Here is a 25,122-nt window from a genome sequence, read left to right as displayed (position 1 = left end):
CAGCATTGTTATCTCTTATTATCCTGTGTTAGGCAGCATTACTATCGCTTATTATCCTGTGTTAGGCAGCATTGTTATCTCTTATTATCCTGTGTTAGGCAGCATTATTATCGCTTATTATCCTGTGTTAGGGAGCATTGTTATCTCTTATTATCCAGTGTTAGGCAGCATTGTTATATTATCCTGTGTTAGGCAGCATTATTATCGCTTATTATCCTGTGTTAGGCAGCATTGTTATTGCTTATTATCCAGCGACACGGCTCCAGTTCACAGTGTATATGGAGGGCGGCGCTGGGAGATCACGATCGCGTCAGTAGCAGCGTCACCAACCCGGCAATATGCGCTGTTCAAAAGGGGGTTGTAGCATGGGCCGCAGCCGTGTCAGGCTGCGACCCGTGCTTTAGTGGAAAAGGTGTATAAGGCAGCATTGTTATCTCTTATTATCCTGTGTTAGGCAGCCTCGTTATAGCTAACTACCCTGTGTTATGCAGCATTGTTCTCGCTTATTATCCTGTGTTATGCAGCATTGTTATCGCTTATTATCCTGTATTATGCAGCATTGTTATCGCTTATTATCCTGTATTAGGCAGCATTGTTATCTCTTATTATCCTGTGTTATGCAGCATTGTTATCTCTTATTATCCTGTATTATGCAGCATTGTTATCGCTTATTATCCTGTATTATGCAGCATTGTTATCTCTTATTAGCCTGTGTTATGCAGCATTGTTATCGCTTATTATCCTGTATTATGCAGCATTGTTATCGCTTATTATCCTGTATTATGCAGCATTGTTATCGCTTATTATCCTGTATTATGCAGCATTGTTATCTCTTATTATCCTGTATTATGCAGCATTGTTATCGCTTATTATCCTGTATTATGCAGCATTGTTATCTCTTATTAGCCTGTGTTATGCAGCATTGTTATCTCTTATTATCCTGTATTATGCAGCATTGTTATCTCTTATTATCCTGTGTTATGCAGCATTGTTATCGCTTATTATCCTGTATTATGCAGCATTGTTATCGCTTATTATCCTGTATTATGCAGCATTGTTATCTCTTATTATCCTGTATTATGCAGCATTGTTATCGCTTATTATCCTGTATTATGCAGCATTGTTATCTCTTATTATCCTGTGTTAGGCAGCATTGTTCTCGCTTATTATCCTGTATTATGCAGCATTGTTATCGCTTATTATCCTGTATTATGCAGCATTGTTATCGCTTATTATCCTGTATTATGCAGCATTGTTATCTCTTATTATCCTGTATTATGCAGCATTGTTATCGCTTATTATCCTGTATTATGCAGCATTGTTATCTCTTATTATCCTGTGTTAGGCAGCATTGTTCTCGCTTATTATCCTGTATTATGCAGCATTGTTATCTCTTATTATCCTGTGTTATGCAGCATTGTTCTCGCTTATTATCCTGTGTTATGCAGCATTGTTATCGCTTATTATCCTGTGTTATGCAGCATTGTTATCACTTATTATCCTGTGTTATGCAGCATTGTTATCGCTTATTATCCTGTATTATGCAGCATTGTTATCTCTTATTATCCTGTGTTATGCAGCATTGTTATCTCTTATTATCCTGTGTTATGCAGCATTGTTCTCGCTTATTATACTGTATTATGCAGCATTGTTATCGCTTATTATACTGTATTATGCAGCATTGTTATCTCTTATTATCCTGTGTTAGGCAGCATTGTTATCGCTTATTATCCTGTGTTATGCAGCATTGTTATCACTTATTATCCTGTATTATGCAGCATTGTTATCGCTTATTATCCTGTGTTATGCAGCATTGTTATCGCTTATTATCCTGTATTATGCAGCATTGTTATCTCTTATTATCCTGTGTTAGGCAGCATTGTTATATTATCCTGTGTTAGGCAGCATTATTATCGCTTATTATCCTGTGTTAGGGAGCATTGTTATCTCTTATTATCCAGTGTTAGGCAGCATTGTTATATTATCCTGTGTTAGGCAGCATTATTATCGCTTATTATCCTGTGTTAGGCAGCATTGTTATCTCTTATTATCCTGTGTTAGGCAGCATTACTATCGCTTATTATCCTGTGTTAGGCAGCATTGTTATCTCTTATTATCCTGTGTTAGGCAGCATTGTTATCTCTTATTATCCTGTGTTAGGCAGCATTGTTATCTCTTATTATCCTGTGTTAGGCAGCATTGTTATATTATCCTGTGTTAGGTAGCATTATTATCGCTTATTATCCTGTGTTAGGCAGCATTGTTATCGCTTATTATCCTGTGTTAGGGAGCATTGTTATCTCTTATTATCCAGTGTTAGGGAGCATTGTTATCTCTTATTATCCAGTGTTAGGGAGCATTGTTATCTCTTATTATCCAGTGTTAGGGAGCATTGTTATCTCTTATTATCCTGTGTTAGGCAGCATTGTTATCTCTTATTATCCTGTGTTAGGTAGCATTGTTATATTATCCTGTGTTAGGCAGCATTATTATCGCTTATTATCCTGTGTTAGGGAGCATTGTTATCTCTTATTATCCAGTGTTAGGCAGCATTGTTATATTATCCTGTGTTAGGCAGCATTACTATCGCTTATTATCCTGTGTTAGGCAGCATTACTATCGCTTATTATCCTGTGTTAGGCAGCATTGTTATCTCTTATTATCCAGTGTTAGGGAGCATTGTTATCTCTTATTATCCAGTGTTAGGGAGCATTGTTATCTCTTATTATCCTGTGTTAGGCAGCATTGTTATCTCTTATTATCCTGTGTTAGGTAGCATTGTTATATTATCCTGTGTTAGGCAGCATCATTATCGCTTATTATCCTGTGTTAGGGAGCATTGTTATCTCTTATTATCCAGTGTTAGGCAGCATTGTTATATTATCCTGTGTTAGGCAGCATTACTATCGCTTATTATCCTGTGTTAGGCAGCATTACTATCGCTTATTATCCTGTGTTAGGCAGCATTGTTATTGCTTATTATCCAGCGACACGGCTCCAGTTCACAGTGTATATGGAGGGCGGCGCTGGGAGATCACGATCGCGTCAGTAGCAGCGTCACCAACCCGGCAATATGCGCTGTTCAAAAGGGGGTTGTAGCATGGGCCGCAGCCGTGTCAGGCTGCGACCCGTGCTTTAGTGGAAAAGGTGTATAAGGCAGCATTGTTATCTCTTATTATCCTGTGTTAGGCAGCCTCGTTATAGCTAACTACCCTGTGTTATGCAGCATTGTTATCTCTTATTATCCAGTGTTATGCAGCATTGTTCTCGCTTATTATCCTGTGTTATGCAGCATTGTTATCGCTTATTATCCTGTATTATGCAGCATTGTTATCTCTTATTATCCTGTATTAGGCAGCATTGTTATCTCTTATTATCCTGTGTTATGCAGCATTGTTATCTCTTATTATCCTGTGTTAGGCAGCATTGTTATCGCTTATTATCCTGTATTATGCAGCATTGTTATCGCTTATTATCCTGTATTATGCAGCATTGTTATCGCTTATTATCCTGTGTTATGCAGCATTGTTCTCGCTTATTATCCTGTATTATGCAGCATTGTTATCTCTTATTATCCTGTGTTATGCAGCATTGTTCTCGCTTATTATCCTGTGTTATGCAGCATTGTTCTCGCTTATTATACTGTATTATGCAGCATTGTTATCGCTTATTATCCTGTATTATGCAGCATTGTTATCTCTTATTATCCTGTGTTATGCAGCATTGTTATCGCTTATTATCCTGTGTTATGCAGCATTGTTCTCGCTTATTATACTGTATTATGCAGCATTGTTATCGCTTATTATCCTGTATTATGCAGCATTGTTATCTCTTATTATCCTGTGTTATGCAGCATTGTTATCGCTTATTATCCTGTGTTATGCAGCATTGTTCTCGCTTATTATACTGTATTATGCAGCATTGTTCTCGCTTATTATACTGTATTATGCAGCATTGTTATCGCTTATTATACTGTATTATGCAGCATTGTTATCTCTTATTATCCTGTGTTAGGCAGCATTGTTATCGCTTATTATCCTGTGTTATGCAGCATTGTTATCACTTATTATCCTGTATTATGCAGCATTGTTATCGCTTATTATACTGTATTATGCAGCATTGTTATCGCTTATTATACTGTATTATGCAGCATTGTTATCTCTTATTATCCTGTATTATGCAGCATTGTTCTCGCTTATTATCCTGTGTTATGCAGCATTGTTATCGCTTATTATCCTGTGTTATGCAGCATTGTTATCGCTTATTATACTGTATTATGCAGCATTGTTATCTCTTATTATCCTGTATTATGCAGCATTGTTATCGCTTATTATCCTGTATTATGCAGCATTGTTATCGCTTATTATCCTGTATTATGCAGCATTGTTATCGCTTATTATCCTGTATTATGCAGCATTGTTATAGCTTATTATCCTGTATTATGCAGCATTGTTATCGCTTATTATCCTGTATTATGCAGCATTGTTATCGCTTATTATCCTGTATTATGCAGCATTGTTATCGCTTATTATCCTGTATTATGCAGCATTGTTATAGCTTATTATCCTGTATTATGCAGCATTGTTCTCGCTTATTATCCTGTATTATGCAGCATTGTTATCGCTTATTATCCTGTATTAGGCAGCATTGTTATCGCTTATTATCCTGTGTTATGCAGCATTGTTATCGCTTATTATCCTGTATTATGCAGCATTGTTATCGCTTATTATCCTGTATTATGCAGCATTGTTATCGCTTATTATCCTGTATTATGCAGCATTGTTATCGCTTATTATCCTGTGTTATGCAGCATTGTTATCGCTTATTATCCTGTATTAGGCAGCATTGTTATCGCTTATTATCCTGTATTATGCAGCATTGTTATAGCTTATTATCCTGTATTAGGCAGCATTGTTATCGCTTATTATCCTGTATAATGCAGCATTGTTATAGCTTATTATCCTGTATTAGGCAGCATTGTTATCGCTTATTATCCTGTATTATGCAGCATTGTTATCTCTTATTATCCTGTATTATGCAGCATTGTTATCTCTTATTATCCTGTATTATGCAGCATTGTTATCTCTTATTATCCTGTATTAGGCAGCATTGTTATAGCTTATTATCCTGTATTATGCAGCATTGTTCTCGCTTATTATCCTGTATTATGCAGCATTGTTATCTCTTATTATCCTGTATTATGCAGCATTGTTATCTCTTATTATCCTGTATTATGCAGCATTGTTATCTCTTATTATCCTGTATTAGGCAGCATTGTTATAGCTTATTATCCTGTATTATGCAGCATTGTTCTCGCTTATTATCCTGTATTATGCAGCATTGTTATCTCTTATTATCCTGTATTATGCAGCATTGTTATCGCTTATTATCCTGTGTTATGCAGCATTGTTATCGCTTATTATCCTGTGTTATGCAGCATTGTTATCTCTTATTATCCTGTATTATGCAGCATTGTTATCGCTTATTATCCTGTATTATGCAGCATTGTTATCGCTTATTATCCTGTATTATGCAGCATTGTTATCGCTTATTATCCTGTATAATGCAGCATTGTTATCGCTTATTATCCTGTGTTATGCAGCATTGTTATCACTTATTATCCTGTATTATGCAGCATTGTTATCGCTTATTATCCTGTATAATGCAGCATTGTTATCGCTTATTATCCTGTGTTATGCAGCATTGTTATCGCTTATTATCCTGTGTTATGCAGCATTGTTATCGCTTATTATCCTGTATTATGCAGCATTGTTATCGCTTATTATCCTGTATTAGGCAGCATTGTTATCACTTATTATCCTGTATTATGCAGCATTGTTATAGCTTATTATCCTGTATTAGGCAGCATTGTTATCGCTTATTATCCTGTATTATGCAGCATTGTTATCACTTATTATCCTGTATAATGCAGCATTGTTATCGCTTATTATCCTGTATAATGCAGCATTGTTATAGCTTATTATCCTGTGTTATGCAGCATTGTTATCGCTTATTATCCTGTGTTATGCAGCATTGTTATCGCTTATTATCCTGTATAATGCAGCATTGTTATCGCTTATTATCCTGTATAATGCAGCATTGTTATCGCTTATTATCCTGTATAATGCAGCATTGTTATAGCTTATTATCCTGTGTTATGCAGCATTGTTATCGCTTATTATCCTGTATTAGGCAGCATTGTTATCGCTTATTATCCTGTATTAGGCAGCATTGTTATCACTTATTATCCTGTATTAGGCAGCATTGTTATCGCTTATTATCCTGTATTAGGCAGCATTGTTATCGCTTATTATCCTGTGTTATGCAGCATTGTTATAGCTTATTATCCTGTATTAGGCAGCATTGTTATCGCTTATTATCCTGTATTAGGCAGCATTGTTATCGCTTATTATCCTGTGTTATGCAGCATTGTTATCGCTTATTATCCTGTGTTATGCAGCATTGTTATCGCTTATTATCCTGTATTATGCAGCATTGTTATAGCTTATTATCCTGTATTAGGCAGCATTGTTATAGCTTATTATCCTGTATTAGGCAGCATTGTTATCGCTTATTATCCTGTATTAGGCAGCATTGTTATCGCTTATTATCCTGTATTAGGCAGCATTGTTATCGCTTATTATCCTGTGTTATGCAGCATTGTTATCGCTTATTATCCTGTGTTATGCAGCATTGTTATCGCTTATTATCCTGTATTATGCAGCATTGTTATAGCTTATTATCCTGTATTAGGCAGCATTGTTATAGCTTATTATCCTGTATTAGGCAGCATTGTTATAGCTTATTATCCTGTATTAGGCAGCATTGTTATCGCTTATTATCCTGTATTAGGCAGCATTGTTATCGCTTATTATCCTGTATAATGCAGCATTGTTATCGCTTATTATCCTGTATTAGGCAGCATTGTTATTGCTGGAGGATAATTATTTGAGGTAGTCTGTTTTGTAGTAAGAGCAAGACAGTTAATGTTTAGATGCTGCCATTGTCTGCACGTTGGCTTCACTCCTTCTACTTCAAACATACACACTAGGGGAAATGTATGAAAACTTGGAGAGATAAAGTACCAGCCTATTAGCGCCACCACCTGTCATGTTACAGGTTGTGTTTGACAAATGACAGCTAGCGTCTGATTGCTTGGTGCTTTATTTTTCTCCAAGTTTAGATATATCTACCTCATTGACACAAATGATGTGGATGAGCTGAAATACTTTGCTCTGCTGTTAACATTTGAATGCTGGCTAACTGCATATAGTTCTGGAACCCCCACCTCATCTCATGCATGTCCAGTTGTGACCATTTATGAAGAATAAACACAACTATCAGCCTTGTCAAACAACTTTAAAAACTATATATATTAGATAATATTAGATTTTATATTATAGCTTATGGTTAAATGAGGTAGACATGACATTATATTGTCCCTTTCCTACAACCTGCAATATACTATGCATGCAGTCCCCACCCCAGATAGGCATTCAATATTTTGTTTGACCAATGCCTCCTCCTACTTCTATAAAATGGTGGATCCACCATACTGTGGGACATATTCCTGATATAGGCCATTCCCCTCTAGCACTGAAGAGGCTTGAGACATATTGGGGAAGTCACTCAGTGTACAATATCAAGCAGCCCACCGTATACACCTTGGCCTCCTACGTAAGAGCTTATGGGACATTGAGAGTATTTACCGGCCACTTTCAGAGGCTTTGAGCTGCGCTCTGCGAGGACCCGACCCTCGTTCTCAGTGAACGAACACGTAAACACGGCTCCGGTATCCTCACATGTTGGGCAGAAGGTGAGAAAGGAGCAGATCTGCCCCGGAGACTTGTTCTCGGTGACCTGGTAGTTGGGATCTTGTTCCTTCACGATCATCGTCCGCTCTTCGTTCAAGTACTTCTCCCACATCACTCGGATCTCGTGGGGAACATTCCCCCGCATAGCGCAGCTAAGGGTCAACTTCTCGCCCTCGTTAGAGAGCTCGGGGACACAAACTTCAGAAACCGAGTAGAATCCGTAATTATCTGGTGGGAGAAAAAAATGGAAAATGTTAAGAAAGGGGAGCCAGAAGTTGGGTCTCATTATGTGGTGACGGATGTCCAGCAGCTGGAGTGCTGGACCTTCCTACCCACGTATAAGCGAATGTTACCAAATACGTGTTCATTTGTGAGAAACTATCATTGAAAGATTTCAACTGATAGAGATAATGGAACTCAGAGATACAGAAGTAAGAGATTAGCACGGACCATGTATGTCACGTGTGACCTGTGTTCCTGCCCTTACCCAGCACGGTTCCGAAATATTTCTTCTCCTGCAGAATCTTTCCCGCTCTCATGAAGCGGCAGATGAACTCTGCCCCTTCGTGCTGCTCCTTGCGCACCTGGAAGCAGAGGATGGAGGACAGGGAGTGGCGAATGCCACCCACAAAGGTGCTCTTCAGGATGTTCCAGCAGGTGTAGGAATCCTGCTCCTGCAGCTCTCGGTAGTCCCCGGCCGAGTGGAGGGAGCCCCGCTCCTTTACCTCAATCTCCTTCTCGCCTTGCCGGATCAGCCACACTGCGGTGATGGTCTTAGGGTACCGGCCTGCAATGCTGCACTTCAGGACTGCTATGCTGCCCTCGGTCCAGTCCTTGCACATGGAGACGTCAGTCACTACAAGGACACAGAGAAGGGAGGAAGAAAAGACTCTCAGCTGACGTTTGCCCAGGATACCGTTATAAATGAGCAGTAACGCCAAGCTCACCCATATCTACAAATTCCTCCATTGTGCCTGACCATTGGTGTGTAGGCCATAGCCCCTTTGCATAGACCTAATGACGTGAAGCACTAGACCTGCCCCGGGTTTATGCAGAGAAGCGGGGCAGAAATGACTAGCTTCCTATAGACTGTCAATATACTTGCCCTTGCTCCTCCCCAAGGGGCGGCGATTCGCAGCATTATTCTCACCATCCTGCCAATTCCAATAGTAAGAGGGCAAGATGTGGGAGAACCACCTACTCTTCCGAGAGTCAAATTCGTGAGTCTGCCGGACGTCCAGGGAGAGTAGGTCAGCATGCCCATGGTATATAGAGTTTTTTAAATTACGGGACCCCAAATTTTTTGTTCAATAGCACATGATAAACACCAATATCAAATTCTAAGGTCCCCGGGCCCCATTTTGTGCCCCTGTGGCTTACTGACCTCTACATTCCAACAATGACCTTTCACTGTCCTCCTTTTTAAGAAAAACCTTTGCGACCTCCCCACAAGCTCCCCCAAATCATGTTATCATTCTGTGGTGCTGTCTCCGTTCCTGTCAAAGAAACTCATTGTGCCCCAACCCAGTTATTAATGCTAACTATGATTATGAATACAGTCATTAAGAGAGGGAGGGAGGTGCAGACCATTTTAACCAATCATATTGCAGCTATCATATAGAACGTACTGGATAAAATGCCATATAGAATCTGATTGGTTACTAATGGGCAAAAGCTAGACTCACCAATTTGGGAGGCTGCTGGACGCTCCAGTAGGTAAATACAACCATGTCGTAACATAATTCCCTGCACTGTCTCCCGGCTCTACATTAAATTACATCCACCTATTACAGTCTTACCGCTTGATCTCCGTCTTACCGTGTTTGCAGAAAATCTGAATTCCGAATACCAGTAAGAAGCCACAAGCCGCAGAAATCCATAGGGCTTTCGGTACATACGTGTCAACTGCAAGGACAGACAGAAAGGAGTTAGACACATGCACTAATGTGGCCTAACCCTAGCCAGGAAATGTGCCTTTATTCTGCTGTTTGTGCCCATTGCTGCATGGACTTTACACCTGAATATGGACTTTTGCACCAGCCTAAACCGAACCGTACTTTAGGACAAAATCAGGAAGCATTCTGTAGTACGCCAGGTGTATAAATGCGTATACTTACGCCAGTAATAGCATAGAGGATATGACTTGATTGCGTTAGTTCTAAATGCAAAAATCACATTACCCTATTTGTACACAGTACAGTAACATGCCCACAATATAATGTAATGAGGAATAACATACTGTACTCTAAGGAGAATAGTATAGGGACATTAATACATGCAAAAGTCATGTAAGTAAATACAAACACCCCCATATCTGTTATTACTGCATAGATCCAATGGTAATCCTATTTCCTGCAATAGGCCAAATGCAAATGACAAATCTGGACAGACAGATGCAACTGGGCACAATATCACCAGGGCGCCGGTAACCGCAGTACTATTAGCAGGAGGGGTTAATAAGCTATCAGCCAATCAGAGGTCATCATCGTTATCACATGACTTTATACCCGGCCTCCAGCAGATGCAAGAGATCTGCTCCCCAAAAAGCGTATCTGGGATGCATCCAAGTCCCATTATGTGACATTCCCAAGGTAGTGCCTGGCCACCCCTATTCTGCACCTACAGGCATAAAGGCACAAGTCTAAGATACACTGAAATCTCTGCGCCTTATTCAGGTTTGTTAACTATCCAAAAAAGTAAGCAGTTGGGCAAAACCATGTGCAGTGCAGGGGAGGCAGATGTAACATGTGCAAAGAGTGTTAGATTTGGGTGGGGGGGTGTTCAAACTAAAATCTAAATTGCAGTGTAGAAATTAAGCAGTCATTATTTACCCTGCACAGAAACAATATAACCCACCCAAATCTAACTCTCTCTGCACATGTTACATCTGCCCCATCTGCAGTGCACATGGTTTTGCCCAATTGCTAACTTTTTTGGTTTGCTAACAACTCTGGACACACTTTAGTGAGGGAATGAACATGTGTATATTACACCCCACAAATGGAGGTAGGTCCAACTCTAAATGTGTCACCTTTATTTCTTTAGTTTCATGAAGGCCTTTCTGGTCGCCTGTTAACGAACTCACCCAAGAACCTCAGCTTCTCGGTGGAACCCCCGGGAACCGTAGGGTGGTAGACCGTGCAGGAGTAATCCACGTCGCTGTCCGTGTATGTCACGTTGGTGCGGTAAGCGGCTTCTAGAGTGTAGGTGCCGTTGGCGTTCCTCCATTTGTTGGTTTTGTACCCCAGGAGCTGGCCTTCTCTCTTTATTGCCAGGCTCAGGTCATCGGGGTAGAACCCCGACACCAGGCAGATTAAGGACGAGTTCTTCTGGCCTTTGCCTGAGAGGTAGAAGGAGACCTCTGGCCGAACTGGAAGACAACGCGATAGAGAGGATGTTTTGTTGTTACTTTGCTCATTTGTTTCCCAGCCCATGAAGGTACGGTACAGAGAACGATTTGTAATTAGAACCTGTGATTGCAAATGTATCTAGTTTTCAATTGGCTTATAAAATAATGATTAGGTGGATGCTGTCCCTATCTTTATAGATGATACCTATTGGGATGAATACTATTCTTCATCCCTACAGATATGTCCACATACATCTGTGCTGCATCCGTGCCAAACAGCCCCCTCTCTGCGCCATGAGACTCTGCATCTTTTATGCATCTATTTACCCGAAAATACGTCTTAGTCGCAATGCAATGCGTCTAGGACACACCAGGAGAGGCGCCGATAAATTTGATATGCAACACTTATCTTCGTGCGACTGGGTCAGAATCTGTATATGAAGTGCTACAATTCAGCAGCTTTTTTTCCGCTGCATATTCCGTTGTGCAAGTGTCGGATATCAACTTAATCAGTACAGTCTGCTGGTGTGCGTCCTAGCCGCATTACTTTGCGTCTAAGACACATTTTCTGATAAAATACGCAAAAAAGACTGTCCTCCCCCTGGCAGGGTCACATGGGATCTGGTGGCTCACCCCTGCCTGGTGTCTTGCGTCACATTTCATATTGAGGACAGGTCTGTATATGTTCCTTTGACAATATTTTTTAAGCACTTTATGAGTGTCATTATAACATTATGGGGGACATTTACTAAGCAGTGATAAAAGTGGAGAAGTCAGCCAGTGGAGAAGTTGCCCATGGCAACCAATCAGCATTGACGTAACATATATAATTTGCATACTATAAAAGTATACAGAGCAGCTGATTGGTTGCCATGGGCAGCTTCTCCACTGGCTCACTTCTCCACTTTTATCACTGCTTAGTAAATGTCCCCCTATATCTTGTACTGTTTCAGTTAGAAGGATGATAAAAGTCACCCGGAGTTCCATGACCTGCACTCAGCCTGTGGTACTATACCATTATATGGTGATGGAACTCCTTGGTGAGTGGTGATCCCTATCCCTATCCTCTACAGTACTGTTTATATTATCCCTTCTATTACCTCCGTCGGCCCATTCTGGCACATGCGCAGCCCGGCAGTTGCGAATCCGCATTGCGCTGGCCGTTCTGAACCTTTGCATTTAACCCTTTGACGGGACTGGGCTTTCTCAGAAGCTCTGTCCCGGTGCCCCAACATTAGTAAATGTTGAGTTGAGGTGTAATTAACACTTCTAATCCAGATTAAACATGCGTATTGTGATAAATATGCCCCTATACCTGGATATATTGATGACACGGTTTTCTGTCTTTACCTCATACGCTTTTTCTACCTCATGAGAGCAATAGCACGAAACCCCCGCCACTATGTAATAGCTGTGACTATCTATCAGTGCGCCTGACTGGCGGAGAACATAAGGACTTACCTCCAAACGTCAGCTGGAACGATTTCTTGAGCGCGTGGGAAGATTTCTTTTGTACGACTTGGCAGATGTAATGGGCCTTGTCGTCCCCGAGGACGGGAGTGAAGCAGAAGGAGCTTTGCACCTTAAACCCTTGACTGACGGAACCTTCCACCAAATGCGGGGCGGAGGTGCTGAGGACCACGCCGTCCCTCACCCACTGGAACGTCACCTCAGAAGACGACAGGTTACTCGCTGAGCAGCGTAACTCGTTAGACTGGTTCATGATTACGGTGGTCCCGTCAACGCTGATGTATCGGTGGTCTGGAGGCGAGACACGGGTCAGTGGTTGGGGGCACAGACTGTAGTTTATGACACAACTCGTCCACGTCTAAACCCTTATAGGTCTCTCTGAGGAATACTTTCATTTTCATTAATTTTAATTTCTGTAAACAAGGAGGAGTAATCACTATTGTTCCTTATGTATGTTCCATATGAACATGCATTTCACCTTGGTGGCATCTCTCCAGAGTCCATGGATTCTACTACTAAGCTTTAGTATCATTAAGCCAGAAATAAAGATATAATTTGGCATATTTATAATATAGTAAGTTATATATACCAATACCAACTGAAGTCATTATGCCCATTATTACCAATTCTGAGAGGAATATTACCCAAAACGAGAGTTATGGACAAGAATGATCTAAGGATAATTGTTGGGCGTGCTCCTAATCGCTGTCAGAGGACAATCGCTGTCTGCTCGGGTGTAGTCTCTTCCCATCACCAACATCTGGTCTAAATGTGATCCGGCCATAGGTCCAAGCATCAAACAGACATTTTATCTTCAATTTGTCCACCCACATTTATAAACAGATTGGAAAGCGATCCTGACGGTTGGTATGTGTTTGACCAGCAGTAAGTAAATGTCAGTCATGCTCTGTTACTCCCTGTTACCATGCTAAGAACATGCGACTCGTCTCTAACTGAGCAGGCCCAGTGTGAGTGGTGAGCAGGCCCAGTGTGAGAGGTGAGCAGACCCAGTGTGAGTGATGCACAGGCCCAGTGTGAGTGGTGAGCAGGCCCAGTGTGAATGGTGAGCAGGCCCAGTGTGAGTGGTGAGCAGGCCCAATGTGAGAGGTGAGCAGGCCCAGTGTGAGAGGTGAGCAGGCCCAGTGTGAGTGATGCACAGGCCCAGTGTGAGTGGTGAGCAGGACCAGTGTGAGTGGTGAGCAGGCCCAATGTGAGAGGTGAGCAGGCCCAGTGTGAGTGATGCACAGGCCCAGTGTGAGTGGTGAGCAGGCCCAGTGTGAATGGTGAGCAGGCCCAGTGTGAGTGGTGAGCAGGCCCAATGTGAGAGGTGAGCAGGCCCAGTGTGAGAGGTGAGCAGGCCCAGTGTGAGTGATGCACAGGCCCAGTGTGAGTGGTGAGCAGGCCCAGTGTGAGTAGTGAGCAGGCCCAGTGTGAGTGGTGAGCAGGCCCAGTGTGAGTGATGCACAGGCCCAGGTGAGTGGTGAGCAGGCCCAGTGTGAGTGATGAGCAGGCCCAGTGTGAGTGGTGAGCAGGCCCAGTGTGAGTAGTGAGCAGGCCCAGTGTGAGTGGTGAGCAGGCCCAGTGTGAGTGATGCACAGGCCCAGTGTGAGTGGTGAGCAGGCCCAGTGTGAGTGGTGAGCAGGCCCAGTGTGAGTAGTGAGCAGGCCCAGTGTGAGTGGTGAGCAGGCCCAGTGTGAGTGATGCACAGGCCCAGTGTGAGTGGTGAGCAGGCCCAGTGTGAGTGGTGAGCAGGCCCAGTGTGAGTGATGAGCAGGCCCAGTGTGAGTAGTGAGCAGGCCCAGTGTGAGTGGTGAGCAGGCCCAGTGTGAGTAGTGAGCAGGCCCAGTGTGAGTGGTGAGCAGGCCCAGTGTGAGTGATGAGCAGGCCCAGTGTGAGTGGTGAGCAGGCCCAGTGTGAGTAGTGAGCAGGCCCAGTGTGAGTGGTGAGCAGGCCCAGTGTGAGTAGTAAGCAGGCCCAGTGTGAGTGGTGAGCAGGCCCAGTGTGAGTGATGCACAGGCCCAGTGTGAGTGGTGAGCAGGCCCAGTGTGAGTGGTGAGCAGGCCCAGTGTGAGTAGTGAGCAGGCCCAGTGTGAGTGATGAGCAGGCCCAGTGTGAGTGATGAGCAGGCCCAGTGTGAGTGATGCACAGACCCAGTGTGAGTGATGCACAGACCCAGTGTGAGTGGTGAGCAGGCCCAGTGTGAGTGGTGAGCAGGCCCAGTGTGAGTGGTGAGCAGGCCCAGTGTGAGTGGTGAGCAGGCCCAGTGTGAGTGGTGAGCAGGCCCAGTGTGAATGGTGAGCAGGCCCAATGTGAGTGGTGAGCAGGCCCAGTGTGAGTGGTGAGCAGGCCCAGTGTGAGTGGTGAGCAGGCCCAGTGTGAGTGGTGAGCAGGCCCAGTGTGAGTGATGCACAGGCCCAATGTGAGTGGTGAGCAGGCCCAGTGTGAGTGATGCACAGGCCCAATGTGAGTGGTGAGCAGGCCCAGTGTGAGTGGTGAGCAGGCCCAGTGTGAGTGGTGAGCAGGCCCAGTGTGAGTGATGAGCAGGCCCAGTGTGAGTGGTGAGCAGGCCCAGTGTGAGTGGTGAGCAGGCCCAGTGTGAGTGATAAGCAGGCCCAGTGTGAGTGGTGAGCAGGCCCAGTGTGAGTGATGCACAGGCCCAGTGTGAGTGGTGAGCAGGCCCAGTGTGAGTAGTGAGCAGGCCCAGTGTGAGTAGTGAGCAGGCCCAGTGTGAGTGGTGAGCAGGCCCAGTGTGAGTGATGCACAGGACCAGTGTGAGTGATGCACAGGCCCAGTGTGAGTGATGCACAGGCACAGTGTGAGTGATGCACAGGACCAGTGTGAGTGATGCACAGGCACAGTGTGAGTGATGCACAGGGCCAGTGTGAGTGATGCACAGGACCAGTGTGAGTGATGCACAGACCCAGTGTGAGTGATGCACAGACCCAGTGTGAGTGATGCACAGGCCCAGTGTGAGTGATGCACAGGCCCAGTGTGAGTGATGCACAGGCACAGTGTGAGTGATGCACAGGCCCAGTGTGAGTGATGCACAGGACCAGTGTGAGTGATGCACAGGCACAGTGTGAGTGATGCACAGGACCAGTGTGAATGATGCACAGGACCAGTGTGAGTGATGCACAGGCACAGTGTGAGTGATGCACAGGCCCAGTGTGAGTGGTGAGCAGGCCCAGTGTGAGTGGTGAGCAGGCCCAGTGTGAGTGATGCACAGGCCCAATGTGAGTGGTGAGGAGGCCCAATGTGAGTGATGAGCAGGCCCAATGTGAGTGATGCACAGGACCAGTGTGAGTGATGCACAGGCCCAGTGTGAGTGATGCACAGGCCCAGTGTGAGTGATGCACAGGCACAGTGTGAGTGATGCACAGGACCAGTGTGAGTGATGCACAGGCACAGTGTGAGTGATGCACAGGACCAGTGTGAGTGATGCACAGGCACAGTGTGAGTGATGCACAGGCCCAGTGTGAGTGATGCACAGGCCCAGTGTGAGTGATGCACAGGCCCAGTGTGAGTGATGCACAGGACCAGTGTGAGTGATGCACAGGCCCAGTGTGAGTGATGCACAGGCCCAGTGTGAGTGATGCACAGGCCCAGTGTGAGTGATGCACAGGCCCAGTGTGACTGGTGAGCAGGCCCAGTGTGAGTGATGCACAGGCACAGTGTGAGTGATGCTCAGGACCAGTGTGAGTGATGCACAGGCACAGTGTGAGTGATGCACAGGACCAGTGTGAGTGATGCACAGGCACAGTGTGAGTGATGCACAGGACCAGTGTGAGTGATGCACAGGCACAGTGTGAGTGATGCACAGGCCCAGTGTGAGTGATGCACAGGCCCAGTGTGAGTGATGCACAGGCCCAGTGTGAGTGATGCACAGGACCAGTGTGAGTGATGCACAGGCCCAGTGTGAGTGATGCACAGGCCCAGTGTGAGTGATGCACAGGCCCAGTGTGAGTGATGCACAGGCCCAGTGTGAGTGATGCACAGACCCAGTGTGAGTGATGCACAGGACCAGTGTGAGTGATGCACAGGCCCAGTGTGAGTGATGCACAGGACCAGTGTGAGTGATGCACAGGACCAGTGTGAGTGATGCACAGGCCCAGTGTGAGTGATGCACAGGCCCAGTGTGAGTGATGCACAGGCCCAGTGTGAGTGATGCGCAGGCCCAGTGTGAGTGATGAGCAGGCCCAGTGTGAGTGATGCACAGGCCCAGTGTGAGTGATGCACAGGACCAGTGTGAGTGATGCACAGACCCAGTGTGAGTGATGCACAGGACCAGTGTGAGTGATGCACAGGACCAGTGTGAGTGATGCACAGGCCCAGTGTGAGTGATGCACAGACCCAGTGTGAGTGATGCACAGGACCAGTGTGAGTGATGCACAGGACCAGTGTGAGTGATGCACAGGACCAGTGTGAGTGATGCACAGGCACAGTGTGAGTGATGCACAGGCACAGTGTGAGTGATGCACAGGACCAGTGTGAGTGATGCACAGGCCCAGTGTGAGTGATGCACAGGCACAGTGTGAGTGATGCACAGGCCTACTCTATTTGCAGAAGTTCAGTGTGGATTGCTTTCTATAACATTTCATCAGCACAGTGTCCTAAAGATGCCTGAGACACATTCGCTATCTGTAGCACAGTGCGCAGGTGACACCTTCTATTCTTACTGGGCTGTGGTGGAATGACAGGGTTACACTGAACAGTGTGTTCCTTCAGTAAGATGGCAGCTTGTACTGGGAGAATACAATACATGGCAGGGACTTCTGTGCAAGGGCGCGGGGAATGCAGATCTACCACCAGAAACTCTTCATTATACTGTGTCGTAATGAAGAGAAAGCCCTATTGCGGCTTTTCAGCCTTTGATAAATCAGCCTATAAGTTCCATATATCAACATGTGGTGTGTAAGTATGCAGAAAATGTTTCCCGGGAATTAATGGAGTCATCATCAGTGTGTACGACACATTGCCATATTTCATCAAACGACTCTCACCTTTGACAATCAGGCTGACACTCTGCATCCCCTGCTCGGTGGCCAGGCGGATACTGCAGGAGTACAATCCGGCATCGTCCTGGGTGACATTAGGGAGGGAGAGTGTGGCATCGCCCTGTGCCAGGAGCTCTTCCGTGATCTCCGCCCCGGGTCTGAAAGCCGTGATCTTCTCCACGTAGGACAAAACCTTCTTTCCATCGTTCTTCCAAACCACGTGCACCTGGGCAGGGTCCACGGGGGTCACGCCTGAGGTAAACTTGCACTGCAAGATGGCTGTGGCCTCCTCCTCGGTGACAACAGGAACAGGGGAGGTGGTGACCTGCAGCTGGGCACCTGAGGGGGACAGAGGTTACGCTGTAAGGTCCTATGCAGTACAGCGGGGTACACACCTATACAACTGTCCGGCAGATCATGAGATTCACAACCTCGTGGTGAGATACTGTAAGACTATGTGCGCAGCCACCGTCTGGTCTGATCTGCTGATCTGGTCTTACGGTCATGCTAGTATTTCTGTTACGCGATGGTACAATGTCTGGCACTACTCACCACTCTGCTGCCGCTCCTCCAGTCACGTGATTTCCAGCAGATGGTTCTGAATGGTGTGTATGTGTCAGGTATGACTGTAAATGTGTGCACCCAGCTTTAATGTGACGCTGATAGCACAGAGAAGCCAACATGGGTATGAGCAAGAGCCCACACAAGCTCTGGTGAGTATAGCCTGGGACGGCACAGCAGAGGAATGGGCATTGGCGGGCCCACTCACCTCTAGGCCAGACAATATAGTTACAGATAACGGTTATAGGGGCCCATTTATCATTGTATATATGCCACAATTTTCACCAAAACACCCGTTTTCGGGTGTGAGCCGCAAATATTACGTATCCTGCAAATGTATGAAGGAGGGACCGCAGCAATACCTCCGATACCCGCTGTGATCGCTCCATCCCCACCGGCAGCCGCATCCCCCATAGATTTCTGTCAGATTTGTCAATATCCAGAATGCGGTGCATTCCCGATATTGGTCCCCACAGCGACTGCCTTCTGAAAATGGCTCCTTTGTAGCCTATGGGCTATACATTGCGTAGCTGGTCAGCAGAAGGTTCCCCCAGAACCCGCTTTGGAAGTGGTTGCTGTATTGTGTGGTCAGAGCTGACCGCGCACATGCAGATTCACCCCAGCAGCCGCCATAGCACATCAGGGGGACATCTTTTGGAGCCCCTGTCGCTGCGGATGCTCATTAATACATCCAGGTGATTCCTGGGCGCTGATACCGTGTCCAGATCGCATTGAATATGAGACCATTGATAAATGGGCCTCATAGTCCCGTCCCCGTGTGCAGTAGTATTGTGTATGACAGATGCGACCTCGCTGCACTATATAATAGCATCATGCCTTCCCTTTTCTCTACAACAAAGGTCCCCTATGGAACGTTCTACACAACTGTCTGATTGCCGGACAATAGTCAGATGTGTCATACATCCAAACACACCATGTGACAAAATAAGCCCTGGCCTGCCAAAGCCATGGTTACCGACTCCTGCTGTGCCCACTCCGGGGGGAAGTGGGCGGGGCAGGGGTGTGACAACGTTTGTGTTATCGTGCTAGACAAAGCCACAATTACCAGCAATGTGAAGCGGGGCCACGATGACGCAATTCAGCACGAAACCCGTCACCGGCTGCCCACTTCACTCGTAAAGTTGCTGGTCTCATATTCCATAGATCAGTGGTTCTCAATATTAAATTGGGAACTGGTGTGCTGCTTATATAATGCGCTGCGTTGCTTTAAGGCAGGCATGTCCAAACTGCGGCCCTCCAGCTGTTGAGAAACTACACATCCCAGCATGCTCTGACACAGCTTTAGCATTTTCTGACAGCAAAACTCTGTCAGGGCATGCTGGGATATGTAGTTTCACAACAGCTGGAGGGCCGCAGTTTGGACATGCCTGCTTTAAGGTAACACATTGCATCGCATTGCAGAGGCTTCTCACAGTGCTGGCCTCAGTGACCGTCTCCTTACACGCAGCGCTGTTATATAACAGTGATTCAGTAGCTGCTGGGGCTCCCATTGACACTGCAGAAAATAAATACATTTAACATGCAGCGTGCCCCTGGCTAAATAACTAACCAGCTGCAGGGCTATAGCAGGGGGACAGTAAGTGCAGGGTTCCTGCTCAGGCTATAGGATTGGTTATATTAGTCTGGGCCTGGGAGGGGGCTGATCCTTTTATAAAATGTTTACATTGAATTGATTTTTATTATGAATGACTTTCACAATGTGTGGTAAGAGTCCCCCAAGTGGTAGCTACTGGTACTACATGCACAATAGATGCTGATTTGGAGGTCATTGATAATTTCTCGGAAATAGACCCCCCCTGAACTGCCATTCCTTATCGCCAATAAGGAATGGTTTTTCTTTTCAATTGATCAAGAAGCTCTTGCTGGTACATTGCATCCGATAAGAGGCTGTCCCCAGTGGCGTAAATTCGTCCCAGTTGCCCGGAGGCAAGATAAATATTGGTGCCCCCCCTATTTCCTATATTAAGATAATTAAATGTGTGTGTGTGTGTGTGTGTGTGTGTGTGTGTGTGTGTGTGTGTGTGTGTGTGTGTGTGTATGTGTAGTGTTCTGAAAAAAAATGTATATATTGTATTTATACATTTAATTGACTTTTATTTTAAATTACACATTTCTTAACAGTCATACCATTTTCCCCTATAGATTGTAAGCTTGCGAGCAGGGCCTTCCTACCTCTGTCTGTCTGTCTTTGCCCAGTTTTGTTCTATAATTGTTGTTCTAATAATTGTAAAGCGCAACGGAATATGCTGCGCTATATAAGAAACTGCTAATAATAATAATAATAATAAATAATACCCAGGATTAGAACCCATGACCTGTTACACTAACAGCAGACACTTTACTGATGGAGCTATTTGCTCCTGCACAGTAAGCATGAGAATTCTACCTATAGGAAGTTACGTGTAATTGTCAGAGAAGTATCTTCATATAGTTAAAATTCTCATATTTCCTATACAGGCGCAAACAGCTTCATCAGTAAGGTGTCGGCTTCCAGTGTAATAGGTTGTGGTTTCTAATCCTGGGTGTGACACTTGTAAAATGTGTATATTCAGTATAATAAAGAGGGTGTGATTTGTAAGGTGCAGGGACCAGTGAGGAAGTCGGCCACTGAAAAGACAGCGGCAGCTATCAATTAACTTAATTCAGTGGTGTCACAGAATGGGAGGAGAGGTGCCCCCTTCAGAGCAGGAGCCCGGCGGCAGATGACTCCGTTGCCTCCCAGAGTTCTGCCTCTGGCTGTCCCGCTATCATTACCACTTTACTGCATAGAGAGACACTACAGAAAGTACATTGGGGGTCATTCCGAGTTGTTCGCTCGCAAGCTGCTTTTATCAGCTTTGCACACGCTAAGCCGCCGCCTACTGGGAGTGAATCTTAGCATAGTAAAATTGCGAACGAAAGATTCTCAAAATTGCGATTACACACCTCTTAGCAGTTTCTGAGTAGCTCCAAACTTACTCGGCATCTGCGATCAGTTCAGTGCTTGTCGTTCCTGGTTTGACGTCACAAACACACCCAGCGTTAGCCCAGACACTCCTCCGTTTCTTCAGCCACTCCCGCGTTTTTCCCAGAAACTGTAGCGTTTTTTCGCACACACCCATAAAACGGCCAGTTTCCGCCCAGAAACACCCACTTCCTGTCAATCACATTACGATCACCAGAATGAAGAAAAAACCTCGTAATGCCGTGAGTAAAATACCTAACTGCATAGCAAATTTACTTGGCGCAGTCGCACTGCGGACATTGCGCATTCGCGACTAATCGCTCCGTTGCGAAAAAAAAATAACGAGCGAACAACTCGGAATGACCCCCACTGTATGGGAGAGGGATGGAGGCTGCCTGGGAGGGATCAGAAAATCCCTCTCCTGCAATAATGCCTCCACAGCCAGCTAATGGGGCCAACCTACGCAAAGCTTTTTGGAGCTTAGTAAATAGTTGCCATGGTCAGTAATGGGGACTGCGGTCCTCAGTGTTAGCTTAATGCAGGAGATACCTCTGCTATAGTATCTCTGATATCGCCTGCGTTAGGCTCTTCTGAATCAGACCTGATATACTCTGTGCTGCTGGGGACCCTGCTCCTCCCACTATATAACTCTCAGTCTGTGGCTTCCTGCTGCCTCCATTCCCCTCCTCACATCATGTCACTGCCCCTGTCACATGCAGCCCTGTCCTCACTGACACATCACTCATCTCCTGATATACTCTGTGCTGCTGGGGACCCTGCTCCTCCCACTATATAACTCTCAGTCTGTGGCTTCCTGCTGCTCCATCCCCTCCTCACATCATGTCACTGCCTCTGTCACATGCAGCCCTGTCCTCACTGACACATCACTCATCTCCTGATATACTCTGTGCTGCTGGGGACCCTGCTCCTCCCACTATATAACTCTCAGTCTGTGGCTTCCTGCTGCCTCCATTCCCCTCCTCACATCATGTCACTGCCCCTGTCACATGCAGCCCTGTCCTCACTGACATATCACTCATCTCCTGATATACTCTGTGCTGCTGGGGACCCTGCTCCTCCCACTATATAACTCTCAGTCTGTGGCTTCCTGCTTCCCCCATTCCTCTCCTCACATCATGTCACTGCCCCTGTCACATGCAGCCCTGTCCTCACTGACACATCACTCATCTCCTGATATACTCTGTGCTGCTGGGGACCCTGCTCCTCCCACTATATAACTCTCAGTCTGTGGCTTCCTGCTGCCTCCATTCCCCTCCTCACATCATGTCACTGCCCCTGTCACATGCAGCCCTGTCCTCACTGACACATCACTCATCTCCTGATATACTCTGTGCTGCTGGGAACACTGCTCCTCCCACTATATAACTCTCAGTCTGTGGCTTCCTGCTGCCTCCATTCCCCTCCTCACATCATGTCACTGCCCCTGTCACATGCAGCCCTGTCCTATCACATCACTCATCTCCTGATATACTCTGTGCTGCTGGGGGAACACTGCTCCTCCCACTACATAACTCTCAGTCTGTGGCTTCCTGCTGCCTCCATTCCCCTCCTCACATCATGTCACTGCCCCTGTCACATGCAGCTCTGTCCTCACTAACACATCACTCATCTCCTGATATACTCTGTGCTGCTGGGAACACTGCTCCTCCCACTATATAACTCTCAGTCTGTGGCTTCCTGCTGCCTCCATTCCCCTCCTCACATCATGTCACTGCCCCTGTCACATGCAGCTCTGTTCTCACCAGCCAATCAGATCCTAACTGTCTATTTCTCTAACACAGCCTGTAACATGACAGTCAGGAGCTGATTGGCTGGTGCTTTATCTCTCTACATGTTATCTCTCTCCAAGGCTTAGTACATATAGACCCCAGAGTTTTCCAGCGGTCCATGCAGCATTGCATCCTGCGCTCTTACCTTACACGCTGTGCTGCTCTGTCCTACCTTGTACCTGCTTGCGCTGTGCCGTGACCCCATAGGCTGGCCCCTGTGTGGCATGTATAGGGGACCAGGCCTAGTGCATTCCCATTCTAGATGTTCAGAGCACATTCTGACACCTCAGACGTCGCAGGGAATCCCCCCGGGAATAGTTTCCTGGCAGGGACCGGACACAATGTAGCAGAGGGGAACAATGGGAGATAGATCAGGGATCACCACGACTGGATACAAAAGCGCTGAAGCGTCCAGCAGCATAGGACAAAGAGCACAATGCCACACAAAGGTACAATACCCCAGTGCTGACAGCTGCACAGCTACAGGTCCAGGAGACACGCAGCCTCCTCCCAGAGCCGTGCACAGTGACCGGCACACACAGACAGATGGAGAGATGCTCAGTCTAGATCTACAGTCACATCCAGTACCACAAGGACATGATAACGCTGCAGCATCCCCTCCATGCAGCGCTGCTGTCATACTCACAGGCTGCTGTCACCATCTGCAGCAGGATGAGGACCCAGGAGGACATGGTAATACCGGATCACAGAGGTGACCAGGGCCTCCCAAACCTACTGTCACTGAGCTGTGTCTCCTCCTACCGGGGGCTGGCAGACCACCCATCATCATCAGATGCAAATGGTGCAGGAATGCAAGCCCCTACCTCATAGACAGGGGTACTGCAGCCCCAGAGGGGAGTGGGGCATGGGCTGTGGATGGAGGTCCCTGGTCAGTGTGCGGCACAGGTTACTCCAGGAGGTCTCCCTGCTGCATTATCCTGCGCTCTGTGCCGGCACAGGCTGGAGCATTGTTATTTATTGCCCCTGGTGCCGGGAATCCCCAGGTGGTGTGTGATCGCACATTAGCGTGCCACTATCCCAGGCGTCTGGGGATGACACGTGTACACGCTGGTTAATGACAGCGATTAGCTGCGGCGCAGCTCGCTCTGCCAACGTGCAGATGTGTATTTATCATCTGCTTTCCCCGCGTTTCCATACATTGCGCTACAGAAGCGTTTCACACGACGGAGGGATGTTCCATGGTATTATATTACACATCATCCATTTATACTAAGAAGAGTTGTGGGTGTATTTATCAAACTAAGGGGTCTATTTATTAACATTATTTTACTAAAATAATGCGAAAAAGGGGGTTTTCTGTTTTCACACCCTATTTATTAACATTATCTTAGTATCACCTGAATGTATAAAGGGCATTTGGAGCAGTTTTCATGAAAAACTGCTCCAAACCCTTTAATTGTAATTTTTTTAGTAACCCGCATCGCATTCCCCATACTTATAATGGGAAATGTGATGTGGCCGAATTTACTAAAAAAAAAAAAAATTAGAAAAACACTGCAGTGTGCCCTGTGATATTAACTCCAGCTCAGGCTGGCGAGATCACAGGGCAGCACTGCGATAGGCACCCTTTTGCCCAGCTTTCTCTGCCCCCTGGCAGAGAAAGCTGTGCAGGTACCGGGCTCCAGTGATCAGCTGTGTGTGTCCGATGGAAACACAAGCTGATCACTTGTAAAAAAAAAAAACCCCAAACCATACTCACCTGTCCAGGACCCGGCCCCCGGCAGCGCTCACCGGAGCAGCAGACATCGGCTTCTGGACTGGTGAGTATGAATCCAGGGGGGGAGGGTGGGTGTGTAATTTAACCGGGCGCGGGGGTAGTCGCGATGGGGGGACCCAGTGGCGGCGGGAGCGATGGGATGCATCGTACGCGCTTGCAGGCCACCGGGGTATTTTTTACGAAAAATACCCCGATGATGCTGCGAAGAGGCATCGCAGGGACAGAGCTTGCTCACAAGCTCTGTCCCTCCATGCGATAATTAATACATCCATGCGATGTACTCAGTTATCGCAGTGCGAGATGGGTCGAGTATATCACCTGTCATCCCCATCATTAGATGCGGATGGTGATAAATAGACCCATAAAACTGGTGTGTCCGCACCTTTCTCACACTATGGGGTAAATTTACTAAGGTGAGAGATTTTTAGAACTTGTGATGTT

At 46.0% G+C, this 25,122-nt stretch overlaps 1 protein-coding gene and 2 pseudogenes across 1 annotated transcript in view; all 3 read right to left on the bottom strand.

Annotated features, from left to right (window-relative positions):
- LOC134945854 (uncharacterized) overlaps window positions 1–23,845 on the bottom strand; it is a 30,268-nt gene extending 6,423 nt beyond the window's left edge. The window contains exons 1-7 of the mRNA XM_063935392.1: window positions 23,590–23,845; window positions 17,634–17,966; window positions 12,625–12,924; window positions 10,900–11,184; window positions 9,633–9,719; window positions 8,302–8,670; window positions 7,710–8,042 (exon numbers count right to left, since the gene is read on the bottom strand). Coding sequence (XP_063791462.1) covers window positions 7,710–8,042; window positions 8,302–8,670; window positions 9,633–9,719; window positions 10,900–11,184; window positions 12,625–12,924; window positions 17,634–17,966; window positions 23,590–23,635 — 1,753 coding nt within the window. The 5' untranslated portion in view covers window positions 23,636–23,845. The remainder of the gene's footprint in view (window positions 1–7,709; window positions 8,043–8,301; window positions 8,671–9,632; window positions 9,720–10,899; window positions 11,185–12,624; window positions 12,925–17,633; window positions 17,967–23,589) is intronic.
- On the bottom strand, window positions 926–1,744 carry LOC134943287 (uncharacterized; annotated as a pseudogene).
- Window positions 3,205–3,957, bottom strand: LOC134943284 (uncharacterized; annotated as a pseudogene).
- Window positions 23,846–25,122: the final 1,277 nt, after the last annotated feature.

This window comes from Pseudophryne corroboree, chromosome 7 (genome assembly GCF_028390025.1).
Source record: "Pseudophryne corroboree isolate aPseCor3 chromosome 7, aPseCor3.hap2, whole genome shotgun sequence".
NCBI classification, from domain to species: domain Eukaryota; kingdom Metazoa; phylum Chordata; class Amphibia; order Anura; family Myobatrachidae; genus Pseudophryne; species Pseudophryne corroboree.
The sequence above is the reverse complement of the archived record's forward strand: the minus strand, read 5'-3'. Positions and strand labels throughout refer to the sequence as shown.